Source organism: Triticum urartu, chromosome 7 (assembly GCF_003073215.2).
Source record: "Triticum urartu cultivar G1812 chromosome 7, Tu2.1, whole genome shotgun sequence".
NCBI lineage: Eukaryota > Viridiplantae > Streptophyta > Magnoliopsida > Poales > Poaceae > Triticum > Triticum urartu.
Window position 1 is genome coordinate 479,098,919 of NC_053028.1, and position 23,851 is coordinate 479,122,769.

The 23,851-nt window shown below is 49.8% G+C and overlaps 1 protein-coding gene and 1 long non-coding RNA gene across 2 annotated transcripts; both read right to left on the reverse strand.

Moving 5' to 3' along the window:
• Positions 1-1,528: 1,528 nt before the first annotated feature.
• LOC125518959 lies at positions 1,529-13,148 on the reverse strand. The gene is made up of 2 exons (XM_048683840.1): positions 12,337-13,148; positions 1,529-1,889 (listed from the first exon to the last, which is right to left on the reverse strand). Exons 1-2 carry the CDS (start codon positions 13,146-13,148, stop codon positions 1,529-1,531), a joined length of 1,173 nt encoding a protein of 390 aa, XP_048539797.1.
• A 9,718-nt stretch (positions 13,149-22,866) lies between these two features.
• Positions 22,867-23,845, reverse strand: LOC125521174. Its single transcript, XR_007289087.1, has 2 exons — positions 23,425-23,845; positions 22,867-23,215 (listed from the first exon to the last, which is right to left on the reverse strand). It is a non-coding gene; the product is annotated as an uncharacterized LOC125521174 (long non-coding RNA).
• Between the last annotated feature and the right edge of the window lie 6 nt (positions 23,846-23,851).

Consider the following 23,851-nt stretch of genomic DNA (forward strand, 5'->3'; position numbering starts at 1 on the left):
AGGTGCTCTACAGGTGTCTCCAAAGGTACTTGTTGGGTTGGCGTATTTCGAGATTAGGATTTGTCACTCCGATTGTCGAAGAGGTATCTCTGGGCCCACTCAGTAATGCACATCACTATAAGCATTGCAACTAATGAGTTAGTTGCGGGATGATGTATTACGGAACGAGTAAAGAGACTTGCCGGTAACGAGATTGAACTAGGTATTGAGATACCGATGATCGAATCTCGGGCAAGTAACATACCGATGACAAAGGGAACAACGTATGTTATTATGCGGTCTGACCAATAAAGATCTTCGTAGAATATGTAGGAGCCAATATGGGCATCCAGGTCCCGCTATTGGTTATTGACCAGAGAGGTGTCTCGGTCATGTCTACATAGTTCTCGAACCCGTAGGGTCCGCACGCTTAACGTTCGTTAACGATATAGTACTATATGAGTTATGTATGTTGATGACCGAATGTTGTTCGGAGTCCGGGATGAGATCAAGGACATGACGAGGAACTCCGAAATGGTCCGGAGATAAAGTTTGATATATGGGATAATAGTGTTTGGTCACCGGAAGGGGTTCTAGATGTTTCCTGAAATGTTTGGGCACGAGAACACTTTATCTGGGCCAAAGGGGAAAGCCCACGAGGCTTTTGGAAAGTGCAAAAGGAAGTTTTGCGGAGACCAGAGGCTAGACGCCAGGAACTCTGGCGTCTAGGGGGTAGATGCCGGGAACCCTGGCGTCTAGCCCTGGAGTCCGAGAAGGACTCTTGCCTTTCGGGTGAAACCGACTTTGAGGAGGCTTTTACTCCAAGTTTTGACCCCAGGGCTCAACATATAAATAGAGGGGTAGGGCTAGCACCAAAGACACATCAAGAAACACCAAGCCGTGTGCCGGCAACCCCGTTCCCTCTAGTTTATCCTCTGTCATAGTTTTCGTAGTGCTTAGGCGAAGCCCTGCGGAGATTGTTCTTCACCAACACCGTCACCACGTCGTCGTGTTGCCGGAACTCATCTACTACTTCGCCCCTCTTGCTGGATCGAGAAGGCGAGGACGTCATCGAGCCGAACGTGTGCAGAACTCGGAGGTGTCGTGCTTTCGGTACTTGGATCGGTCGGACGTGAAGACGTACGACTACATCAACCGCGTTGATATAACGCTTCTGCGAACGGTCTACGAGGGTACGTACACAACACTCTCCCCTCTCGTTGCTATGCATCACCATGATCTTGCGTGTGCATAGGAAATTTTTTGAAATTACTATGTTCCCCAACAGTTTGGCAATTGCAGCAATATCCTTAGTAGTCAGCGGCTCCTGGAAAAGCTTGAGAAGATCGGCGGCTGCCTTGGGCATCATCTTGTCTTTTGGCCCGAGCCCACCGAGCTCCTGGATGAGGTGCATGGCCGCCCTTTGAGCAACTGGCACCGAACAGCCCGCCGCTGCCTGTCTAGCACTACGGCAAGACGGAGCGGAGGTGGCCCGCACCTTGGGAGGAGCAGAGGAGCGCGGCCGCACCGGAGGGCTGGGTAGGACTGCCTATTGCACCGGAGCGAAGAGGTGTGGCAGCCCCACGCTGCTGTTACCCTCCCCTGCCTCCTGGATGTAGGGGGCCGACCCTCCGCCGAGCTGCAGGCAGTCCACCTTCTGCGTGATCGCGTCGACGTGAAACCCCACCATGGCCGGAGCAGGCGAGCTGATGTAGGGGCTGGAGAGCGGGGCCGACAGGTCAGCGATGCATGGGAGGATATCATCATCTTCATGGAAATCTTCTATGGCACCAGAGCGCGTCCTGGCATGCAGCGGCGAGCTCCCACCGTCTTCAAAGGCCAGCGGGGAGTTGAGGGCGTCGATCATGGTGTTTTCAATCTCGAGCTGCATGACATCCGTGCGCGGTGGGTGAAGGAAATATGCCCTAGAGGCAATAATAAAGTTATTATTTATTTCCTTCTATCATGATAAATGTTTATTATTCATGCTAGAATTGTATTAACCGGAAACATAATACATGTGTGAATACATAGACAAACAGAGTGTCACTAGTATGCCTCTACTTGACTAGCTCGTTAATCAAAGATGGTTATGTTTCCTAACCATGGACAAAGAGTTGTTATTTGATTAACGGGATCACATCATTAGGTGAATGATCTGATTGACATGACCCATTCCATTAGCTTAGCACCCGATCGTTTAGTATGTTGCTATTGCTTTCTTCTTGACTTATACATGTTCCTATGACTATGAGATTATGCAACTCCCGTTTACCGGAGGAACACTTTGTGTGCTACCAAACGTCACAACGTAACTGGTGATTATAAAGGTGCTCTATAGGTGTCTCCAAAGGTACATGTTGGGTTGGCGTATTTCGAGATTAGGATTTGTCACTCCGATTGTTGGAGAGGTATCTCTGGGCCCTCTCGGTAATGCACATCACATAAGCCTTGCAAGCATTGCAACTAATGAGTTATTTGTGAGATGATGTATTACGGAACGAGTAAAGAGACTTGCCGGTAACGAGATTGAACTAGGTATTGAGATACCGACGATCGAATCTCGGGCAAGTAACATACCGATGACAAAGGGAACAACGTATGTTGTTATGCGGTCTGACCGATAAAGATCTTCGTAGAATATGTAGGAGCCAATATGGGCATCCAGGTCCCGCTATTGGTTATTGACCGGAGACGTGTCTCGGTCATGTCTACATTGTTCTCGAACCCGTAGGGTCCGCACGCTTAAGGTTTCGATGACAGTTATATTATGAGTTTATGAGTTTTGATGTACCGAAGGAGTTCGGAGTCCCGGATGAGATCGGGGACATGACGAAGAGTCTCGAAATGGTCGAGACGTAAAAATCGATATATTGGACGACTATATTCGGACATCGGAAAGGTTCCGAGTGATTCGAGTATTTTTCGGAGTACCGGAGAGTTACGGGAATTCGCCGGGAGAAGTATTGGGCCTTATTGGGCCATACGGGAAAGAGAGAGGGGCTGCCTAGGGCAGGCCGCGCGCCCCCCAAGGCCTAGTCTGAATTGGACTAGGGGGAGGGGCTGCGCCCCTTCCTTGTTTCCTACTCCTACTACACGGAAGGACTCCTAGTTGGACTAGGGAAGGGGAATCCTACTCCCGGTGGGAGTAGTGAAGGAAATATGCCCTAGAGGCAATAATAAAGTTATTATTTATTTCCTTATAATCATGATAAATGTTTATTATTCATGCTAGAATTGTATTAACCGGAAACATAATACATGCGTGAATACATAGACAAACAAAGTGTCACTAGTATGCCTCTACTTGACTAGCTCGTTAATCAAAGATGGTTATGTTTCCTAACCATGAACAATGAGTTGTTATTTGATTAACGAGGTCACATCATTAGTTGAATGATCTGATTGACATGACCCATTCCATTAGCTTAGCACCCGATCGTTTAGTGTGTTGCTATTGCTTTCTTCATGACTTATACATGTTCCTATAACTATGAGATTATGCAACTCCCGTTTGCCGGAGGAACACTTTGGGTGCTACCAAACGTCACAACGTAACTGGGTGATTATAAAGGAGCACTACAGGTGTCTCCAAAGGTAGATGTTGGGTTGGCGTATTTCGAGATTAGGATTTGTCACTCCGATTGTTGGAGAGGTATCTCTGGGCCCTCTCGGTAATACACATCACATAAGCCTTGCAAGCATTGTAACTAAGATGTTAGTTGTGAGATGATGTATTACGGAACGAGTAAAGAGACTTGCCGGTAACGAGATTGAACTAGGTATTGGATACCGACGATCGAATCTCGGGCAAGTAACATACCGATGACAAAGGGAACAACGTATGTTGTTATGCAGTCTGACCGATAAAGATCTTCGTAGAATATGTAGGAGCCAATATGGGCATCCAGGTCCCGCTATTGGTTATTGACCGGAGACATGTCTCGGTCATGTCTACATTGTTCTCGAACCCGTAGGGTCCGCACGCTTAAGGTTACGATGACAGTTATATTATGAGTTTATGCATTTTGATGTACCGAAGGTTGTTCGGAGTCCCGGATGTGATCACAGACATGACGAGGAGTCTCGAAATGGTCGAGACGTAAAGATTGATATATTGGAAGCCTATGTTTGGACATCGGAAGTGTTCCGGGTGAAATCGGGATTTTACCGGAGTACCGGGAGGTTACCGGAACCCCCCGGGAGCTATATGGGCCATAGTGGGCCTTAGTGGAAAAGAGAAGGGGCTGCCCAAGATGGGCTGCGCACCCCCCTCCCTCCCCTAGTCCTATTAGGACTAGGAGAGGTGGCCGGCCCCCCCTCTCTCTTTTCCCCCTCCGCGAATCCTATTCCAACTAGGATTGGGGGGGAATCCTACTCTCAGAGGGAGTAGGACTCTCCTGGCGCGCCTCCTATGGCCGGCCAGCCTCCCCCCTCAAGTCCTTTATATACTGAGGCAGAGGCACCCCTGAAACACAACAAGTTGATCCACGTGATCTATTCCTTAGCCGTGTGCGGTGCCCCCAGCCACCATAGTCCTCGATAATACTGTAGCGGAGTTTAGGCGAAGCCCTGCTGCTGTAGTACATCAAGATCGTCACCACGCCGTCGTGCTGACGGAACTCTTCCCCGACACTTTGCTGGATCGGAGTCTGGGGACCGTCATCGAGCTGAACGTGTGCTCGAACTCGGAGGTGCCGTAGTTTCGGTGCTTGATCGGTTGGATCATGAAGACGTACGACTACTTCCTCTACGTTGTTCAGCGCTTCCGCAGTCGGTCTGCGTTGGGTACGTAGACAACACTCTCCCCTCTCGTTGCTATGCATCACATGATCTTGCGTGTGCGTATGAAAATTTTTGAAATTACTAGGAAACCCAACAGTGGCATCCGAGCCTAGGTTATTTATGTTGATGTTATATGCACGAGTAGAACACAAGTGAGTTGTGGGCGATATAAGTCATACTGCCTACCATGATGTCATACTTTGGTTCGGCGGTATTGTTGGACGAGACGACCCGGACCAACATTACGCGTACGCTTACGCGAGACCGGTTCCCCCGACGTGCTTTGCACACAGGTGGCTTGCGGGCGACTGTCTCTCCAACTTTAGCTGAACTGAGTGTGGCTACGCCCGGTCCTTGCGAAGGTTAAAACGGAGTCTATTTGACAAACTATCATTGTGGTTTTTGATGCGTAGGTGAGATTGGTTCTTACTTAAGCCCGTAGCAGCCACGTAAAACTTGCAACAACAAAGTAGAGGACGTCTAACTTGTTTTTGCAGGGCATGTTGTGATGTGATATGGTCAAGACATGATGCTGAATTTTATTGTATGAGATGATCATGTTTTGTAACCGAGTTATCGGCAACTGGCAGGAGCCATATGGTTGCCGCTTTATTGTATGCAATGAAATCGCGATGTAATGCTTTACTTTATTACTAAGCGGTAGTGATAGTCGTGGAAGCATAAGATTGGCGAGACGACAACAATGCTGCGATGGAGATCAAGGTGTCGCGCCGGTGACGATGGTGATCATGACGGTGCTTCGAAGATGGAGATCACAAGCACAAGATGATGGCCATATCATATCACTTATATTGATTGCATGTGATGTTTATCCTTTTATGCATCTTATCTTGCTTTGATTGACGGTAGCATTATAAGATGATCTCTCACTAAATTATCAAGAAGTGTTCTCCCTGAGTATGCACCGTTGCCAAAGTTCGTCGTGCCCAGACACCACGTGATGATCGGGTGTGATAAGCTCTACGTCCATCTACAACGGGTGCAAGCCAGTTTTGCACACGCAGAATACTCAGGTTAAACTTGACGAGCCTAGCATATGCAGATATGGCCTCGGAACACGGAGACCGAAAGGTCGAACGTGAATCATATAGTAGATATGATCAACATAACGATGTTCACCATTGAAAACTACTCCATCTCACGTGATGATCGGTTATGGTTTGGTTGATTTGGATCACGTGATCACTTAGAGGATTAGAGGGGTGTCTATCTAAGTGGGAGTTCTTAAGTAATCTGATTAATTGAACTTAAACTTATCATGAACTTAGTACCTGATAGTATCTTGCTTGTTTATGTTGATTGTAGATAGATGGCTCGTGTTGTTGTTCCGTTGAATTTTAATGCGTTCCTTGAGAAAGCAAAGTTGAAAGATGATGGTAGCAATTACACGGACTGGGTCCGTAATTTGAGGATTATCCTCATTGCTGCTCAGAAGAATTACGTCCTGGAAGCACCGCTGGGTGCCAGGCCTGCTGCTGGAGCAACACCAGATGTTATGAACGTCTGGCAGAGCAAAGCTGATGACTACTCGATAGTTCAGTGTGCCATGCTTTACGGCTTAGAATCGGGACTTCAACGACGTTTTGAACGTCATGGAGTATATGAGATGTTCCAGGAGTTGAAGTTAATATTTCAAGCAAATGCCCGGATTGAGAGATATGAAGTCTCCAATAAGTTCTATAGCTGCAAGATGGAGGAGAACAGTTCTGTCAGTGAGCATATACTCAAAATGTCTGGGTATAATAATCACCTGATTCAGATGGGAGTTAATCTTCCAGATGATTGCGTCATTGACAGAATTCTCCAATCACTGCCACCAAGCTACAAGAGCTTCATGATAAACTATAATATGCAAGGGATGAACAAGACTATTCCCGAGCTCTTCGCAATGCTGAAAGCTGCGGAGGTAGAAATCAAGAAGGAGCATCAAGTGTTGATGGTTAACAAGACCACTAGTTTCAAGAAAAAGGGCAAAGGGAAGAAGAAGGGGAACTTCAAGAAGAACGGCAAGCAAGTTGCTGCTCAGGAGAAGAACCCAAGTCTGGACCTAAGCCTGAAACTGAGTGCTTCTACTGCAAGCAGACTGGTCACTAGAAGCGGAACTGCCCCAAGTATTTGGCGGATAAGAAGGATGGCAAGGTGAACAAAGGTATATGTGATATACATGTTATTGATGTGTACCTTACTAGAGCTCGCAGTAGCACCTGGGTATTTGATACTGGTTCTGTTGCTAATATTTGCAACTCGAAACAGGGACTACGGAATAAGCGAACACTAGCAAAGGACGAGGTGACGATGCGCGTGGGAAACGGTTCCAAAGTCTATGTGATCGCGGTCGGCACGCTACCTCTACATCTACCTTCGGGATTAATATTAGACCTAAATAATTTTTATTTGGTGCCAGCGTTGAGCATGAACATTATATCTGGATCTTGTTTGATGCGAGACGGTTATTCATTTAAATCAGAGAACAATGGTTGTTCTATTTATATGAGTAATATCTTTTATGGTCATGCACCTTTGAAGAGTGGTCTATTTTTGATGAATCTCGACAGTAGTGATACACATATTCATAATGTTGAAACCAAAAGATGCAGAGTTGATAATGAAAGTGCAACTTATTTGTGGCACTGTCGTTTAGGTCATATCGGTGTAAAGCGCATGAAGAAACTCCATACTGATGGACTTTTGGAACCACTTGATTATGAATCACTTGGTACTTGCGAACCATGCCTCATGGGCAAGATGACCAAAACACCGTTCTCCGGTACTATGGAGAGAGCAACAGATTTGTTGGAAATCATACATACCGATGTATGTGGTCCGATGAATATTGAGGCTCGTGGTGGATATCGTTATTTTCTCACCTTCACAGATGACTTAAGCAGATATGGATATATCTACTTAATGAAACATAAGTCTGAAATATTTGAAAAGTTCAAAGAATTTCAGAGTGAAGTAGAAAATCATCGTAACAAGAAAATAAAGTTTCTACGATCTGATCGTGGAAGAGAATATTTGAGTTACGAGTTTGGTGTACATTTGAAAAATTGTGGAATAGTTTCGCAACTCACACCACCCGGAACACCACAGCGTAATGGTGTGTCCGAACATCGTAATCGTACTTTACTAGATATGGTGCGATCTATGATGTCTCTTACTGATTTACCGCTATCGTTTTGGGGTTATGCTTTAGAGACGGCCGCATTCACATTAAATAGGGCACCATCAAAATCCGTTGAGATGATGCCTTATGAACTATGGTTTGGCAAGAAACCAAAGTTGTCGTTTCTTAAAGTTTGGGGCTGCGATGCTTATGTGAAAAAGCTTCAACCTGATAAGCTCGAACCCAAATCGGAGAAATGTGTCTTCATAGGATACCCAAAGGAGACTGTTGGGTACACCTTCTATCACAGATCCGAAGGCAAGACATTCGTTGCTAAGAATGGATCCTTTCTAGAGAAGGAGTTTCTCTCGAAAGAAGTGAGTGGGAGAAAAGTAGAACTTGACGAGGTAACTGTACCTGCTCCCTTATTGGAAAATAGTACATCACAGAAAAATGTTTCTGCGACATCTATACCAATTAGTGAGGAAGCTAATGATGTTGATCATGAAACTTCAGGTCAAGATACTACTGAACCTCGTAGATCGACCAGAGCGAGATCCGCACCAGAGTGGTATGGTAATCCTGTTCTGGAAATCATGCTACTAGATCATGATGAACCTACGAACTATGAAGAAGCGATGGTGAGCCCAGATTCCGCAAAGTGGCTTGAAGCCATGAAATCTGAGATGGGATCCATGTATGAGAACAAAGTATGGACTTTGGTTGACTTGCCCGATGATCGGCAAGCAATTGAGAATAAATGGATCTTCAAGAAGAAGACTGACGCTGATGGTAATGTTACTGTCTACAAAGCTCGACTTGTCGCAAAAGGTTTTCGAGAAGTTCAAGGGGTTGACTACGATGAGACCTTCTCACCTGTAGCGATGCTTAAGTCTGTCGAATCATGTTAGCAATAGCCGCATTTTATGATTATGAAATTTGGCAGATGGATGTCAAAACTGCATTCCTGAATGGATTTCTGGAAGAAGAGTTGTATATGATGCAACCGGAAGGTTTTGTCGATCCAAAGGGAGCTAACAAAGTGTGCAAACTCCAGCGATCCATTTATGGACTGGTGCAAGCCTCTCGGAGTTGGAATAAACGCTTTGATAGTGTGATCAAAGCATTTGGTTTTATACAGACTTTCGGAGAAGCCTGTATTTACAAGAAAGTGAGTGGGAGCTCTGTAGCATTTCTGATATTATATGTGGATGACATATTACTGATTGGAAATGATATAGAATTTCTGGATAGCATAAAGGGATACTTGAATAAGAGTTTTTCAATGAAAGACCTCGGTGAAGCTGCTTACATATTAGGCATAAAAATCTATAGAGATAGATCAAGACGCTTAATTGGACTTTCACAAAGCACATACCTTGACAAGATTTTGAAGAAGTTCAAAATGGATCAAGCAAAGAAAGGGTTCTTGCCTGTGTTACAAGGTGTGAAGTTGAGTCAGACTCAATGCCCGACCACTGCAGAAGATAGAGAGAAAATGAAAGATGTTCCCTATGCTTCAGCCATAGGCTCTATCATGTATGCAACGCTGTGTACCAGACCTGATGTGTGCCTTGCTATAAGTTTAGCAGGGAGGTACCAAAGTAATCCAGGAGTGGATCACTGGACAGTGGTCAAGAACATCCTGAAATACCTGAAAAGGACTAAGGATATGTTTCTCGTATATGGAGGTGACAAAGAGCTCAACGTAAAAGGTTACGTTGATGCAAGCTTTGACACTGATCCGGACGATTCTAAATCGCAGACCGGATACGTGTTTACATTAAACGGTGGAGCTGTCAGTTGGTGCAGTTCTAAACAAAGCGTTGTAGCGGGATCTACATGTGAAGCGGAGTACATAGCTGCTTCGGAAGCAGCGAACGAAGGAGTCTGGATGAAGGAGTTCATATCCGATCTAGGTGTCATACCTAGTGCATCGGGTCCAATGAAAATCTTTTGTGACAATACTGGTGCAATTGCCTTGGCAAAGGAATCCAGATTTCACAAGAGAACCAAGCACATCAAGAGACGCTTCAATTCCATCCGGGATCTAGTCCAGGTGGGAGACATAGAGATTTGCAAGATACATACGGATCTGAATGTTGCAGACCCATTGACTAAGCCTCTTCCACGAGCAAAACATGATCAGCACCAAGGCTCCATGGGTGTTAGAATCATTACGGTGTAATCTAGATTATTGACTCTAGTGCAAGTGGGAGACTGAAGGAAATATGCCCTAGAGGCAATAATAAAGTTATTATTTATTTCCTTATAATCATGATAAATGTTTATTATTCATGCTAGAATTGTATTAACCGGAAACATAATACATGTATGAATACATAGACCAAAACAGAGTGTCACTAGTATGCCTCTACTTGACTAGCTCGTTGAATCAAAGATGGTTATGTTTCCTAACCATGAACAATGAGTTGTTATTTGATTAACGAGGTCACATCATTAGTTGAATGATCTGATTGACATGACCCATTCCATTAGCTTAGCACCCGATCGTTTAGTGTGTTGCTATTGCTTTCTTCATGACTTATACATGTTCCTATGACTATGAGATTATGCAACTCCCGTTTGCCGGAGGAACACTTTGGGTGCTACCAAACGTCACAACGTAACTGGGTGATTATAAAGGAGCATTACAAGGTGTCTCCAAAGGTAGATGTTGGGTTGGCGTATTTCGAGATTAGGATTTGTCACTCCGATTGTCGGAGAGGTATCTCTGGGCCCTCTCGGTAATACACATCACATAAGCCTTGCAAGCATTGTAACTAAGATGTTAGTTGTGAGATGATGTATTACGGAACGAGTAAAGATACTTGCCGGTAATGAGATTGAACTAGGTATTGGATACCGACGATCGAATCTCGGGCAAGTAACATACCGATGACAAAGGGAACAACGTATGTTGTTATGCGGTCTGACCGATAAAGATCTTCGTAGAATATGTAGGAGCCAATATGGGCATCCAGGTCCCGCTATTGGTTATTGACCGGAGACATGTCTCGGTCATGTCTACATTGTTCTCGAACCCGTAGGGTCCGCACGCTTAAGGTTACGATGACAGTTATATTATGAGTTTATGCATTTTGATGTACCGAAGGTTGTTTGGAGTCCCGGATGTGATCATGGACATGAAGAGGAGTCTCGAAATGGTCGAGACGTAAAGATTGATATATTGGAAGCCTATGTTTGGACATCGGAAGTGTTCCGGGTGAAATCGAGATTTTACCGGAGTACCGGGAGGTTACCGGAACCCCCCGGGAGCTATATGGGCCATAGTGGGCCTTAGTGGAAAAGAGAAGGGGCTGCCCAAGATGCGCTGCGCGCCCCCCTCCCTCCCCTAGTCCTATTAGGACTAGGAGAGGTGGCCGGCCCCCCCTCTCTCTTTTCCCCCTCCGTGAATCCTATTCCAACTAGGATTGGGGGGTGAATCCTACTCCCAGAGGGAGTAGGACTCTCCTGGCGCGCCTCCTATGGCCAGCCAGCCTCCCCCCCTCTAGTCCTTTATATACTGAGGTAGAGGCACCCCAGAAACACAACAAGTTGATCCACGTGATCTATTCCTTAGCCGTGTGCGGTGCCCCCAGCCACCATAGTCCTCGATAATACTGTAGCGGAGTTTAGGTGAAGCCCTGCTGTTGTAGTACATCAAGATCGTCACCATGCCGTCGTGCTGACGGAACTCTTCCCCGACACTTTGCTGGATCGGAGTCCGGGGATCGTCATCGAGCTGAACGTGTGCTCGAACTCGGAGGTGCCGTAGTTTCGGTGCTTGATCGGTTGGATCGTGAAGACGTACGACTACTTCCTCTACGTTGTGTCAGCGCTTCCGCAGTCGGTCTGCGTTGGGTACGTAGACAACACTCTCCCCTCTCGTTGCTATGCATCACATGATCTTGCGTGTGCGTAGGAAAATTTTTGAAATTACTACGAAACCCAACAAGTAGGACTCCCCTAGGCGCGCCATAGAGAGGGCCGGCCCTTCCCTCCTCCACTCCTTTATATACGGGGGCAGGGGGCACCCCATAGACACACAAGTTGATCCATGTGATCATATTCTTAGCCGTGTGCGGCGCCCCCTGCCACCATAGTCCTCAATAATATTGTAGCGGTGCTTAGGCGAAGCCCTGCGACAGTAGTACATCAAGATCGTCACCACGCCGTCGTGCTGACGGAACTCTTCCCCGACACTTTGCTGGATCGGAGTCCGGGGATTGTCATCGAGCTGAACGTGTGCTAGAACTCGGAGGTGCCGTAGTTTCGGTGCTTGATCGGTCGGGCCGTGGAGACGTACGACTACATCAACCAAACGCTTCCGTTGTCGATCTACAAGGGTACGTAGATCACACTCTCCCTTCTCGTTGCTATGCATCACCATGATCTTGCGTGTGCGTAGGAAAATTTTGAAATTACTACGTTCCCCAACAGCGGGGGGGAGCGCCCGACCACCGGGGAAGGAGAAGAAAGCAGCCATGGGGTCAGGCTCCTGGGCATCGAGACGCGGGGCCTTCGCCACCGGACGAAGTGGGAGCGGCGGGGTAGCGCGTAGAGGCGGCGCCTCGGCCGGCGCCTTGCTTTTTGCGCGACCACATCCCTGGGTGCCGCGCCAGCTCCCCACTGGCGTCCTGCTGCGGTGTCTTGGAGTCGCCTCGATGACTTCGGTGGCTTTGCCCTTGGCATGGCAGGAGTTGCCAAGGAACGCATCGCGCCACGAGCGCCGCTGCCCACCGGCTCCATCATCATCGTGGTCGCGCTGCTCCGCCCTAGGGGCCGCCCGGCATGACGCAGTTGTCAGCCAGGCAGCCGCCGGGCGGCGACCTTGCTCTTGGCCGTCTTCGATGCTGCCCGTCCAGGATCCAGGCTCGACGCGGGGGAAGGGGCGGTCGTCGTCAGAGGAGGAGGAGGGGAGCCCGCTCTGGCCCGAGTGCGAAGAGAGAGGTGAGAGCGGGGTCCAGTCTTCGACGCGGTCCACATGCAGCAGCAGGTCGTAGCGGTGCACACCCGGCGGCGGGGGCACGCGACGGTCCGGAGGAGAGTAGCCAAGGATCTCGTCGACCTGCCCCGCGCCCCTCTTGAGCACCCAGAGCGCCCGCCTGGTCGGGATGTGGGCGACATCCCAGGCCCAGAGCCAGAACGCGAAGGTTCTGGTGTGGCCCCGCTCCAGCGTCCTGCTGTCGAGGCGGTCGATGCGGCCGAAGTCGCCGAAGGCCTCCTCTGCGCCCTCCAGCGACCAAAATTGCATCGGGAGATCCTCAACGACTATGCGGACGTGAAGGGGCAGCTTCATGATGGCAGCATGGTCGTCCTCATGCCAGGCGCGGATGAAGAACTTGGTGTCGTCCACCCTCAGCACACCGCGCCGCACGACGTCGTCGCGGTGCGTCGGGAGGTCAAAATGTACGAGGAAGGCCTCCGGGTGGTGGGCGGTGACACGCAGCTGGAAAGGGGGGTGCCCAGCTGCGCCTTGATGGCCTTGCCCACCGCCATGGGGTTGGTGGAGTGGAACCCATCGGCGGCGGTGAGGGTGACAGCGTGCAGGCATAGAACGAGCTCTTCTCGCTCCAGAGCAGAAGAGGCCACCACCACCTTGTTGCTGACGCACGGGCGGCGCGAGGGGTCGTAGTGAAGGAAACGATCCATGGAGCGGCGATGGGGTGGGCGGACTGACGGCGAGGGGCGCGGGGAGGGGGAGGGGGCGATGGGAAACGAAGGTGCTCGCGCACCGGTGCCCGGGGCGCAGCCGGCGGCAGCCTCTCCCAGACGGACCTGCCTGGAGGCCCGTTCCTCGGGTTCTGGGGGCACTCCTAGCCAAAGTGGCCAAGCTGTTCGTAGATGATGCAGCGGAGGGGGTCGCGGCAGTCTTTGCGTCGGTGGAGTTTGCTGAGGCACCGGAAGCATTTGCCTCTGAATCTGCTTAAGAAGGCACTGCGGCCGGCCATGGCAGCGAATGCTGATTGCCGATCCGAGCGACGCCCCGGCCGCGCCCGCGGATGGACCGCGGGATCTTCTCTTGCCCGCCTGCCCTTCTTGGAGGTGACCTCCGTCCATCCCTCCTCCGAGCCTGAAAGGGGAAAGTTGACTGCAGCGGGCGGAGCAACCACGATGGATTTAAGATGGTCCGGCCAAGATGGGGGTGACGCGCCCAGATCCGCCGGAGAAAGCCGCGGCCCCAGGCTGGACGACTCGCCCCGATGCAGGATACGCGGCGTGGAAGCCGGATCTGAGCCCACTAGGGTGGAGGCCGGAGATGATGGCGAGGCGGGGGCGCGCGACGGACCGCCAGAAACCACGGGACCGCCGGGTCAAGAGGTCGCACCTGTGCCGCAGGGGGCGTGGCTCGAGGGACTGACCGGACGGGGCGCCATGAATGCCGGATCTTGTGGCCACCGCGGCTGGAGTGGCCTGCGGCGCGGAGGGGAGGAGTGTTGTTGCTTGGCTGTGGAACCCCTGATCCAGCCGGTGTTATGTATCTTCAAGATACTGAACCGGCATATTATTTTAAGATTTACGAAGTCACCGTAGGCGCCTCGTCATCGATGAGAAGGTCTCCTCCCACTGAAAGCGCATCGCCAAAAATCCTAAAATAAACCTAGAAATTATGCGAACAGCGGAATTTGAACCCTGATAGGCTAGAGATACCACTGCCCCTCTAACCATTCGACAATAGATTAGTTAGCCACGGCCGATATATTAAAATAGAAAGCAAAGATCATGTACAAGCTTGAGGATGGGCGCCACGGACCGGCAGCCCAAGAAACCAAACACCCAGTATAATCACGGGATCACTCTACTCTCCTAGGGCTACCGTTTCCCACTTGCTCCCACTCGATGCAATAGTTGCGGATCTTCTGGACAACATCATTCACTATGCTCCATGTTTTTCCAACGCGACACTGCTACACCTGTACGATGATAGCGTGAGTACTATTGATTGGCCACGCGGCCGTGACCGTAGAGTGCTCGTGTTGCATCGCGAGTGAGCTATGGCTGACGTGCAGCATGCTCAGATCGTCGCGCCGTATCACGGTCCATGTTTTTTTTTTTGTGAAATATCACGGTCCATGGTTTAACATACCACCATGTACTCCTCTACATCTTTGTCTTAACCACCATGATGTTTAATCTATGGCAGTGCTAGGTGTCGGTGGGCGGGGAGTCTGCCGTCTCTCGTGCCATCCGAATTTGACTTAAATCATGAATCAAATGCGTCTGACCATAGCAAAAAAAAGGTCGGGAAGTAATATTTTTTTGTGTGTATGCACAATAGTCGCAACACTTACCTTGTGCTCTAATGCAAATCATGCAAAAGCGTCATAATATTTCAAGCACGCAAACAAAAGTTATTTTATGCATGTAACAAATGTCCATTAGTTGCAACAAACTATGGAGAAGATGGGTCACAAAGTCACATCACATATAACAACATATGCAGTAACACAAACCCTCTTAAGGGACCTTGAAGCCTCAGGCTCACCGGCAACAAATCTGGCTTGCCCATGTTGAGGATATTATTTGTGCATGTATATTGTTTATTATATATTAGACCCATCTTTCTAGTTTGTTGTATAGATTGAGGTAGAGACCCTACATTGTATTTATATATATCGTACACATTGCACCGAATCAATATATCATGTAATTCATACATCTTTATGGTATCAGTTTTTAAGTTCTAAACCCTAGCTTCCGCTGCCGCCGCCGCGCGCCTCCTCACATGCCGCCGCCCGTGCGCGCCTCACGCGCCGGCCGCCGCCGCTCCTCCCTGCCGCCTGTTCAAGTCACGTCTCGATCGATCGCTTCCGCAACTATCACGATCGCCATCGAACCCACTGGCCTCCATGGCCGGGCGTCTCCGTCGCAGCCGCCGCACAGGCGATTCCCGCGCCGCCGTCTCCAATCCTCAGCGACGCCGCCACGCCGCCACCACCCTACGGCGGTGCCGCTCCACCGTCTCCCGGCTTCAACGACTCGGCCGTGCCGCCGATGCCCTACGGCGCCGCTGCTTCGTTCCAATCTACTGGCGTAATTCCGTCGCGGCCGCAGGCATACGAAAGCCATGCGGTGTATGGCGCCCCGTACACAGCCATGCATGCGGTGCATGCAGCTGCTGGCGCGATGCATGCATCTCCTGGGGCTATGCAACAGGCCGCGGTGCATGCAGCTCGCGCCCAGCAGCAGGCCACGATGCATGCATCTCCTGGCACCGCGGTGCACTCCCTCGGCGACGCAGCAACAGCGCCATCCCATGGCGCTAGCGCCGCGGCCCGTCCCGACTTGTCGCACGGCTCAGCCCCGCTGCTCCCGCTGGTGCATGTCGCCGTCCCATCGCCGGCGTCCCTCGGTAAGTCCGTCGTCGCCCCGTCGCCGGCGCCCTCCGGCACGGCTTCCCACGCGCTCCTTCTCACGTACGGGGCGTACAGGGTTCCGCCTGTATACGGGTCTCCCGGGTACTGGTGAAAGTCGTCAGCGTGCCAGCACTCGCTCGCTGGGCAGCAGCCTGCCGACGCCCAGCACCTGCAGCATCTGTCAGCGGGTCCGCATGGTCTTTCGGCGGACTATCTGGTCGACCCTGCACCGCAGTTGCCGCCGGGGCTGCTATCCATACCGTACGCGGCTCCGCGGCCGTATGGCGAGTACCCACCGCCGCAGCTGAGCGGCGGTTACGGCTTTCCCATGACGTCTCCGTCCCCCTCACCAGCCCTGCCGCCGGCGCCTTGGGACCCGGTGCTCCTCACCGGGCTGCATGCCGCTCCTACGCCGCACAACTCCACTGGAGGTGGTGATGGGTACATGGACACCGATGCCATGGCTCACATGTTTGCTCACTCTGGTAATCTTGCCTCCTTCACTCCCGTCACCACCAACCGCCGCATTATTGTCGGCGACGGCTCCACACTCCCTATCACACATGTCAGGCACACTTCTTTCTCTTCCAATTGCATGCCTATTACTTTGTCTAATATACTTGTGTCACCTCATCTTATTAAGAACCTTGTTTCCGTTCGTCGTTTAACTCGTGAAAATTCTGTTACTGTTGAATTCGATGAGCTTGGATTTTGTGTCAAGGACGCTCGAATCAGGATGGTACTTCACTGATGTGACAGCCTCGACGAGCACTATCCGGTGCATTCGCCGTCCACCTCCACCACCGCACCGATTGCTCTCTCCGCCGGCGTCGATCTCTGGCACGCTCGTTTGGGTCATCCCAACCCCGTCACCCTTCGTCATATTCTTAGGAGTTTAAATTTCAGTTGCCATAAGATAGAGGATCACACCTGTCATGTCTGTCGTCTCGGCAAACATGTTCGCCTCCCGTTTAATACCTCAACCACCACCGCTTCTTTTCCTTTTCAGTTGATTCATAGCGATGTGTGGACCTCTCCGATTCCTAGTAATTCGGGCTATTTATATTATCTGGTTATCCTTGATGACTATTCTCATTATGTGTGGACTTTTCCTTTGCGCAAAAAATCGGATGCACTCTCCACCTTGACGGCTTTTTACTCCTATGTCAGCACGCAGTTTGGACGTCCCATTCTTGCTCTTCAGACTAACAATGGAAAAGAGTTCGACAACCTTGCTTTCCGCACTTTTTTATCGCATCACGCCACAGTTTTTCGTCTCACATGCCCGTATACTTCCCAGCAGAACGGTCGAGCCGAACGCGTCCTTCGCACTCTGAACGACTGCGTTCGCACACTCCTGTTCCATGCTAACGTGTCACCTCGTTTCTGGCCGGACGCACTCGCTACTGCTTCACTTCTCCTTAACCTTCACCCTTGCCGCCCACGATGGAACTATGCACCTCACCATCTTCTCTTCGGTACGCCCCCATCTTATGATGGCTTGCGCATTTTTGGGTGCCTTTGCTATCCTAGCATTGCCGACTCCGCTCCTCACAAACTCCCACCTCGTTCTGTCGCTTGCATCTTCATCGGCTACCCGTCCAACTCCAAGGGATATCGATGCTACGATCCCGTCTCCCATTGTGTGTTCACTTCCCGGCACGTTTACTTTGATGAGCATGTGTTTCCGTTTCACCAGGTACCCCCGGCTGCTCCTCCCGCTACCGGTGATGTGAGCTCCTCGGCGCCTCTCCCAGGGTGCTCGCGCGCCTCTCTTGGCCCGCCCCCTGGCTTTGAGGCGCGCCCCCCGCATGCGGCGCCTCCTCCAGTCGCGGCGCTGGCACCCCTGGCGCCCCTGACGTTGGCGCCCGCGGCCCCCTTGGCGCCCTCGGCCCTCTCGGCGCTCCCGGCACCCTCGGCGCCCACGGCCCCCCCGGCGCCTGTGGCCCCCTCGGCGCCCCCAGCGCCTGTGGCCGGTCCGGTCACCGGCGCCCGTACGGGCGTCTTTCGCCCGAGCTCGCGCTACGCCTCGGATGACTACGTCCATGCGGCGTCCACCTCTGAGTCGTCGCCGTTGCCATCCTCCATTCGAGCCTCTCTTCGTGACCTGCTCTGGATGGCTGCGATGCAAGAGGAGTTTGACGCCCTGTTGCGCAACCGGACGTGGCAGCTTGTTCCCCGTCCCCGGCACGCCAACGTGATTACTGGGAAGTGGGTCTTTAAACACAAGCTCCGTCCTGATGGTACCCTTGATCGCTACAAAGCGTGCTGGGTCGTTCGTGGCTTCCGACAGCGTGCTGGCATCGACTTCACCGACACCTTTGCTCCGGTCGTCAAGCCCGGCATGATACGCACGGTTCTCCACCTTGCGGTCTCCCGTGCTTGGCCGGTGGACGTCTCCAACGCCTTCCTCCATGGTCACCTCGAGGAGCAGGTCTTCTGCCAGCAGCCCACCGGGTTTGTTGACCCGGCGCTTCCCGACCACGTGTGCCTAATTTCGCGCCGGTTGGGCAGTAAGGGTCAGAGAAGGGCAATTACTCGTTCTTAAAACCAGCATTCTTAAGATCAAAGAGTCGGGCGGAAAAAGGGGAGAGCTCCCCGTTCCTGGTTCTCCTGTAACTGGATTGGTGTCCCTTTCAGTCAAGAATTGGGGCTTCACAATTACTAGCCAATATTTATCTCATGCCTTTCCTCGTTCATGGTTCGATATTCTGGTGTCCTAGGCGTAGAGGAACCACACCAATCCATCCCGAATTTGGTGGTTAAACTCTACTGCGGTGACGATACTGTAGGGGAGGTCCTACGGGGAAACAGCCCGGATCACCAGCTAAGGCCCCTAAATGACCGCTCAGTGATAAAGGAGGTGGGGGTGCAAAGACAGCCAAGAGGTTTGCCTAGAAGCAGCCACCCTTTAAAGAGTGCGTAATAGCTCACTGATCGGTATTCTATTTGTCTAGACATGTTAGAGGCTTGTATTCAAGCCTTTTTTGTCCACCAGTTTCTGGTACTCCAGAGCGGAGTAGAGCAGTTTGGTAGCTCACGAGGCTCATAACCTTGAGGTCACGGGTAATTACTTCGAAACTTGAGTCTGATTCTATTTTTCTATTCGAGCCCTTTTTCTTTCATGGGCCCTGTATATTCTTCATACCATTCCTAAAATACAGAACTCTAAAAATGATTTAAGCACAATAACTATGCCAAGTACTATTTTAACGAGGAACCTAGAATTAGAGTCTTATGGGCAAGGACACTATTGCTGATTTACTAACCTCTATAAGAAATGTGGACATGGATAAAAAAGGAACAGTTCGAGTAGTATCTACAAATATTACCGAAAACATTGTTAAAATACTTCTACGAGAGGGTTTTATTGAAAGGACTTGGGTCTCTTTCTTGGGCGGGGCACCAAATTCATGTATCTTTACCAATTAACCAATTTCTTGACGCTGGGGTGGATCAGCCCTATCCATTAGTATTCCACATAAGAAATCCATTCTAGAAAAAAAAATACAATTAGATTAGCTCTTCATAGACAAACTTGGGGTTTGCGAGCCAAGGTAAGATCGGCTCGGGATCATGGGACCCTTTTCTATCAGATAGGAGGGGCTCTTGTACAAAATAGACTTACTAAGTAATAACCCCATAGAATCTATCTATATAAAGATAAAGAGGCAATCGTGTCAGGAAGCGGGTTTAATTATCTCTTCCATTCCAGGGACCCGAGAATGCCAATATTAGCACGAATCGTATGGAAATGTAACTCGGTATTCAAACAACTATTCAGAGTTCCTAGAGCTCCTTGTACGGCCTGTTGGAAAACCCGCTGTCGGACCTGATTCATTGCCCTTTGTTTTTCAAAATAAAGGGTTTCATTTTTCTATTTTATCTATGATATTTCTATATATATAGAATATGATATCTAATATGACATCCGATTTGTCAAAGGGATTGGATTGGTGACTTACCCATTCAGTGACTTTGGCACTGGACGTTCCAAAAACGGGGTCGAATCGGGATTCACTAAGACAGAAATAAAGCATTGGGTCGAACTCTTCTTTGGTGTTAAGGTGGTAGCTGTGAATAGCGAACGGGTTACCTACTCCTAAGGGTCAAAGCAAGCCCTTTAATTCAATTCTTTATTCTTACATTAAAATTCTTACATTAAAGAATGAATAAAATCTCCCCAAGTAGGATTCGAACCTACGACCAGTCAGTTAACAGCCGACCCGGTCCTTGTACGGACTCAAGCAGGCTCCGCGCGCTTGGTACCAGCGCATCGCAGCGTTTCTCCATCAGCTTGGGTTCCGCTCTACCCGCTCGGACGCCTCGCTCTTCGTCTATCATCAGGGCTTTGACACGGCCTACTTGCTGCTCTATGTCGACGACATCATCCTGACGGCATGTACAACTGGTCTCCTCAGTCAGCTCACGGCTCGTCTTCGCGCTGAGTTCGCCATCAAGGACTTGGGTCCTTTGCACTACTTCCTCGGTGTCGAGGTGGTGCGCCGTCCGGATGGCTTCTTCCTTCATCAGCGGAAGTGCGCTCACGAGCTCCTAGAGCGCGACGGCATGCTTAACTGCAGGCCCGCCGCTACGCCTGTTGATACGAAGGCCAAGCTTTCTGCCATGGATGGTTCTCCTGCTTCAGATGCTGCTTTCTATCGGTCTATCGTTGGTGCTCTCCAGTACCTCACCCTGACTCGATCGAAGATCCAGTATGCCATGCAGCAGGTGTGTCTTCATATGCATGCTCCTCGAGACGTTCACTGGGCTGCTGTCAAGTGGATTCTCCGCTATATCGGTGGCACTATGGATCTTGGCGTCACGCTTCACGCCTCCGCCGACACCGCCCTCACCGCCTACTCCGATGCAGACTGGGCGGGCTGCCCTGACACTCGTCGCTCCACTTCGGGCTATTGTGTCTACCTTGGACCCTCACTTATCTCGTGGTCGTCCAAGCGGCAACCTATGGTCTCTCGTTCCAGTGCTGAGGCTGAGTATCGTGCGGTGGCCAACGTCGTCGCCGAGTGTTCGTGGCTTCGCCAGCTGCTTCAGGAGCTCTCTTGTCCTGTTGATCGTGCCACGGTGGTCTGCTGCGATAATGTCTCAGCGGTCTACCTCTCCGCTAACCCGGTACATCATCGACGGACCAAGCATATTGAGTTGGATATTCATTTTGTTCGGGAACAGGTGGCCCTTGGCCATATTCATGTTTTACACGTCCCTACTTCCCAACAATTTGCAGATATCATGACCAAAGGCTTGCCTACGGCGTCATTTGAGGAGTTCTGGTCCAGTCTTTGCGTCAGCCGCGGTGCCGCTTCGACTGCGGGGGGAGGGGGGGGTGGGGGGTTGAGGATATTATTTGTGCATGTATATTGTCTTTTATATATTAGGCCCACCTCTCTAGTTTGTTGTATAGATTGAGGTAGAGGCCCCACATTATACTCATATATATCGTGCACATTGCACCGAATCAATACATCGTGTAATTCATACATCTTCAGCCCGAACCCCACAACTGCCTGTGCCACTACCATATATCCCTTGAGCCTGCCGGCGTGGATAACTCCTATTTAGTGACCGGCCGCCGTCGAGGCCATTCCAGGGACAGCGGGGAACGAGGAGAGGAGGTGGAGGAGGACGACGAGGAGCATCTCTGAAAAGGTCTGTTCTGCGGAAGGTAAAATCGATTCTTAAAACACGTTTTTTGCGACCCTTATCACAGTTTTAAAGGCCCACGAAATAAGAAGTTTGCTAGAGATGCTCTAAAGACATCAGATTCCATGGAGGTGTTTGGCCGCGTGATGTATTTTGAAGGCGGTGGTGATGCTTTGGGTTGTTCTGCAGATTCCAAATGCACAGAGAGAGAGTTCGCCCGCGATGGAATTTGCTCTCGCGCGGTGGTGGAGGATCTGAAAGGTGCTTTTCACGTTGTCAGCCGGTGGGTCCACGGTCCACTCAAGATGGTCTGCTGCTCAGAAACTGTCAAGGAGTAGAGGAAGGGGTAGCCGGCGCTGATGCTAGATGCAGAAGGCTCATCGAAGTAAATCAGTGCAGATGGTACGATCGGGCACGGAGGGGAAAGGAGGTTGGCTGCAGCGAGAGATAGGGATGACCGGTAACGGTTTTTGTTACCGGACGGGGCGGGCATAAACGAGAGCCGATAGGGATGCGATTTGATTATGGGCATCTGTTTACAGACCAACTACTTTTTCAAACCAAACGTGTGTATCGTTTCAGGTGCCTCCACAATGCGATAACGGCTAAAAAAACACAAACCAAAACACCTCCATAATATATGGGACATATAATTTGTGTCATTTGATCCCTGTCCAAAAGTGCACAATAATACTCCTTATACTTTGGGAGTAGTTTCAATTAACACGGTTTTGGCCGTTCGGAAAACAAACATTTACCGCCGGACGCATTACTCGCAAACCAGCTCGAGGCAGCAACCACATGTGGGCGAAACAGATGGCATGATTACCCTTTTTTTTCTTTACTTGTTTACAGCAGGTAGAATGATTAAGCAAAGCAAGCCATTGATTCAAGACGTGCCATGAATCCATCTCAAGATAAAAAGGAGCCACGCCATGATGTTTACAGCAGGTAGAATGATTAAGCAAAGCAAGCCATTGATTCAAGACGTGCCATGAATCCATCTCAAGATAAAAAGGAGCCACGCCATGAAACCATCTCACTAGTTGCAGTTCACATTCAGAGCACGCAAAATTTTCAGAATGTTGCCGGAACCAAAATTCTGCTATCATATCTCAAACGAGAAACTGTAAGAAGAAAGATCTCAAAACAGAACTGTATCCCCTTTCTTTACTCATAGGGGTGCATCTGATACGCACATGTGCTCGAGTCCACCGCAGAACTATCAAAATGTGCTCTACTTTCTCGCCAGGGATTCTGATTTGTGATCACTACCAGTAGTCACAGTATAACCAGCTCCAACCTGAAATTATTTCACCAGTAAAGCATTATATAATAAATCGTTTCAAGTTAACTAACTGTACAACGCGTAAATTATATATTTAATTCATTTTCACTTCATTACAATGACTACCAGCATTAGCTGAAATGCTATCAGACAAATTGACTGGATTTTTTCTCCCTCAAGTTTCAGTTACTTCTGAGTGCAATTGGTCAGAGGAAAAAAAATACCTGGCAATCTTTCAGAACGGCACGCTCTTGAAGTTGCACATTATTACATATAACAGAACCTTGGATGTGACAGCCATCTTCAATAACCACATGGTTCATGACAACAGAGTTGACAATCTGCAACAACAGATGGGTAGAAACAGTTCTTTCATAAGAAGGAAGGAAAAATACTCGCTTGATATGATCGTCTGCAGTAGGCATGCTAACTTCACAATAATGTAACCATGGTATAAGGTGGCAGCATGATGGAATCCACTAGGTGGGCACTAATGTATCAGCAGGATGTTCGTTCTTTTTTTTAGCTGATCAGCAGGATGTTCTAACTTCTAAGGCAACTGTAACAGCAACCTAGCGAGGTGCCAGCAGTAAATCAGATGCGACCAACTAGATCTTACCAATCTTCAAGAAAGATCTTGTAGAAGAATTC

Excerpts from the sequence above, each read along its gene's own strand:
- LOC125518959 (XM_048683840.1), bottom strand. The coding sequence starts at position 13,148 with ATGCAATTTTGGTCGCTGGAGGGCGCAGAGGAGGCCTTCGGCGACTTC. Across the intron at positions 1,890-12,336 it reads GGTGGTCGGGCGCTCCCCCC|CCCACCGCGCACGGATGTCA; the intron begins CGCTGTTGGGGA and ends ATATTTCCTTCA.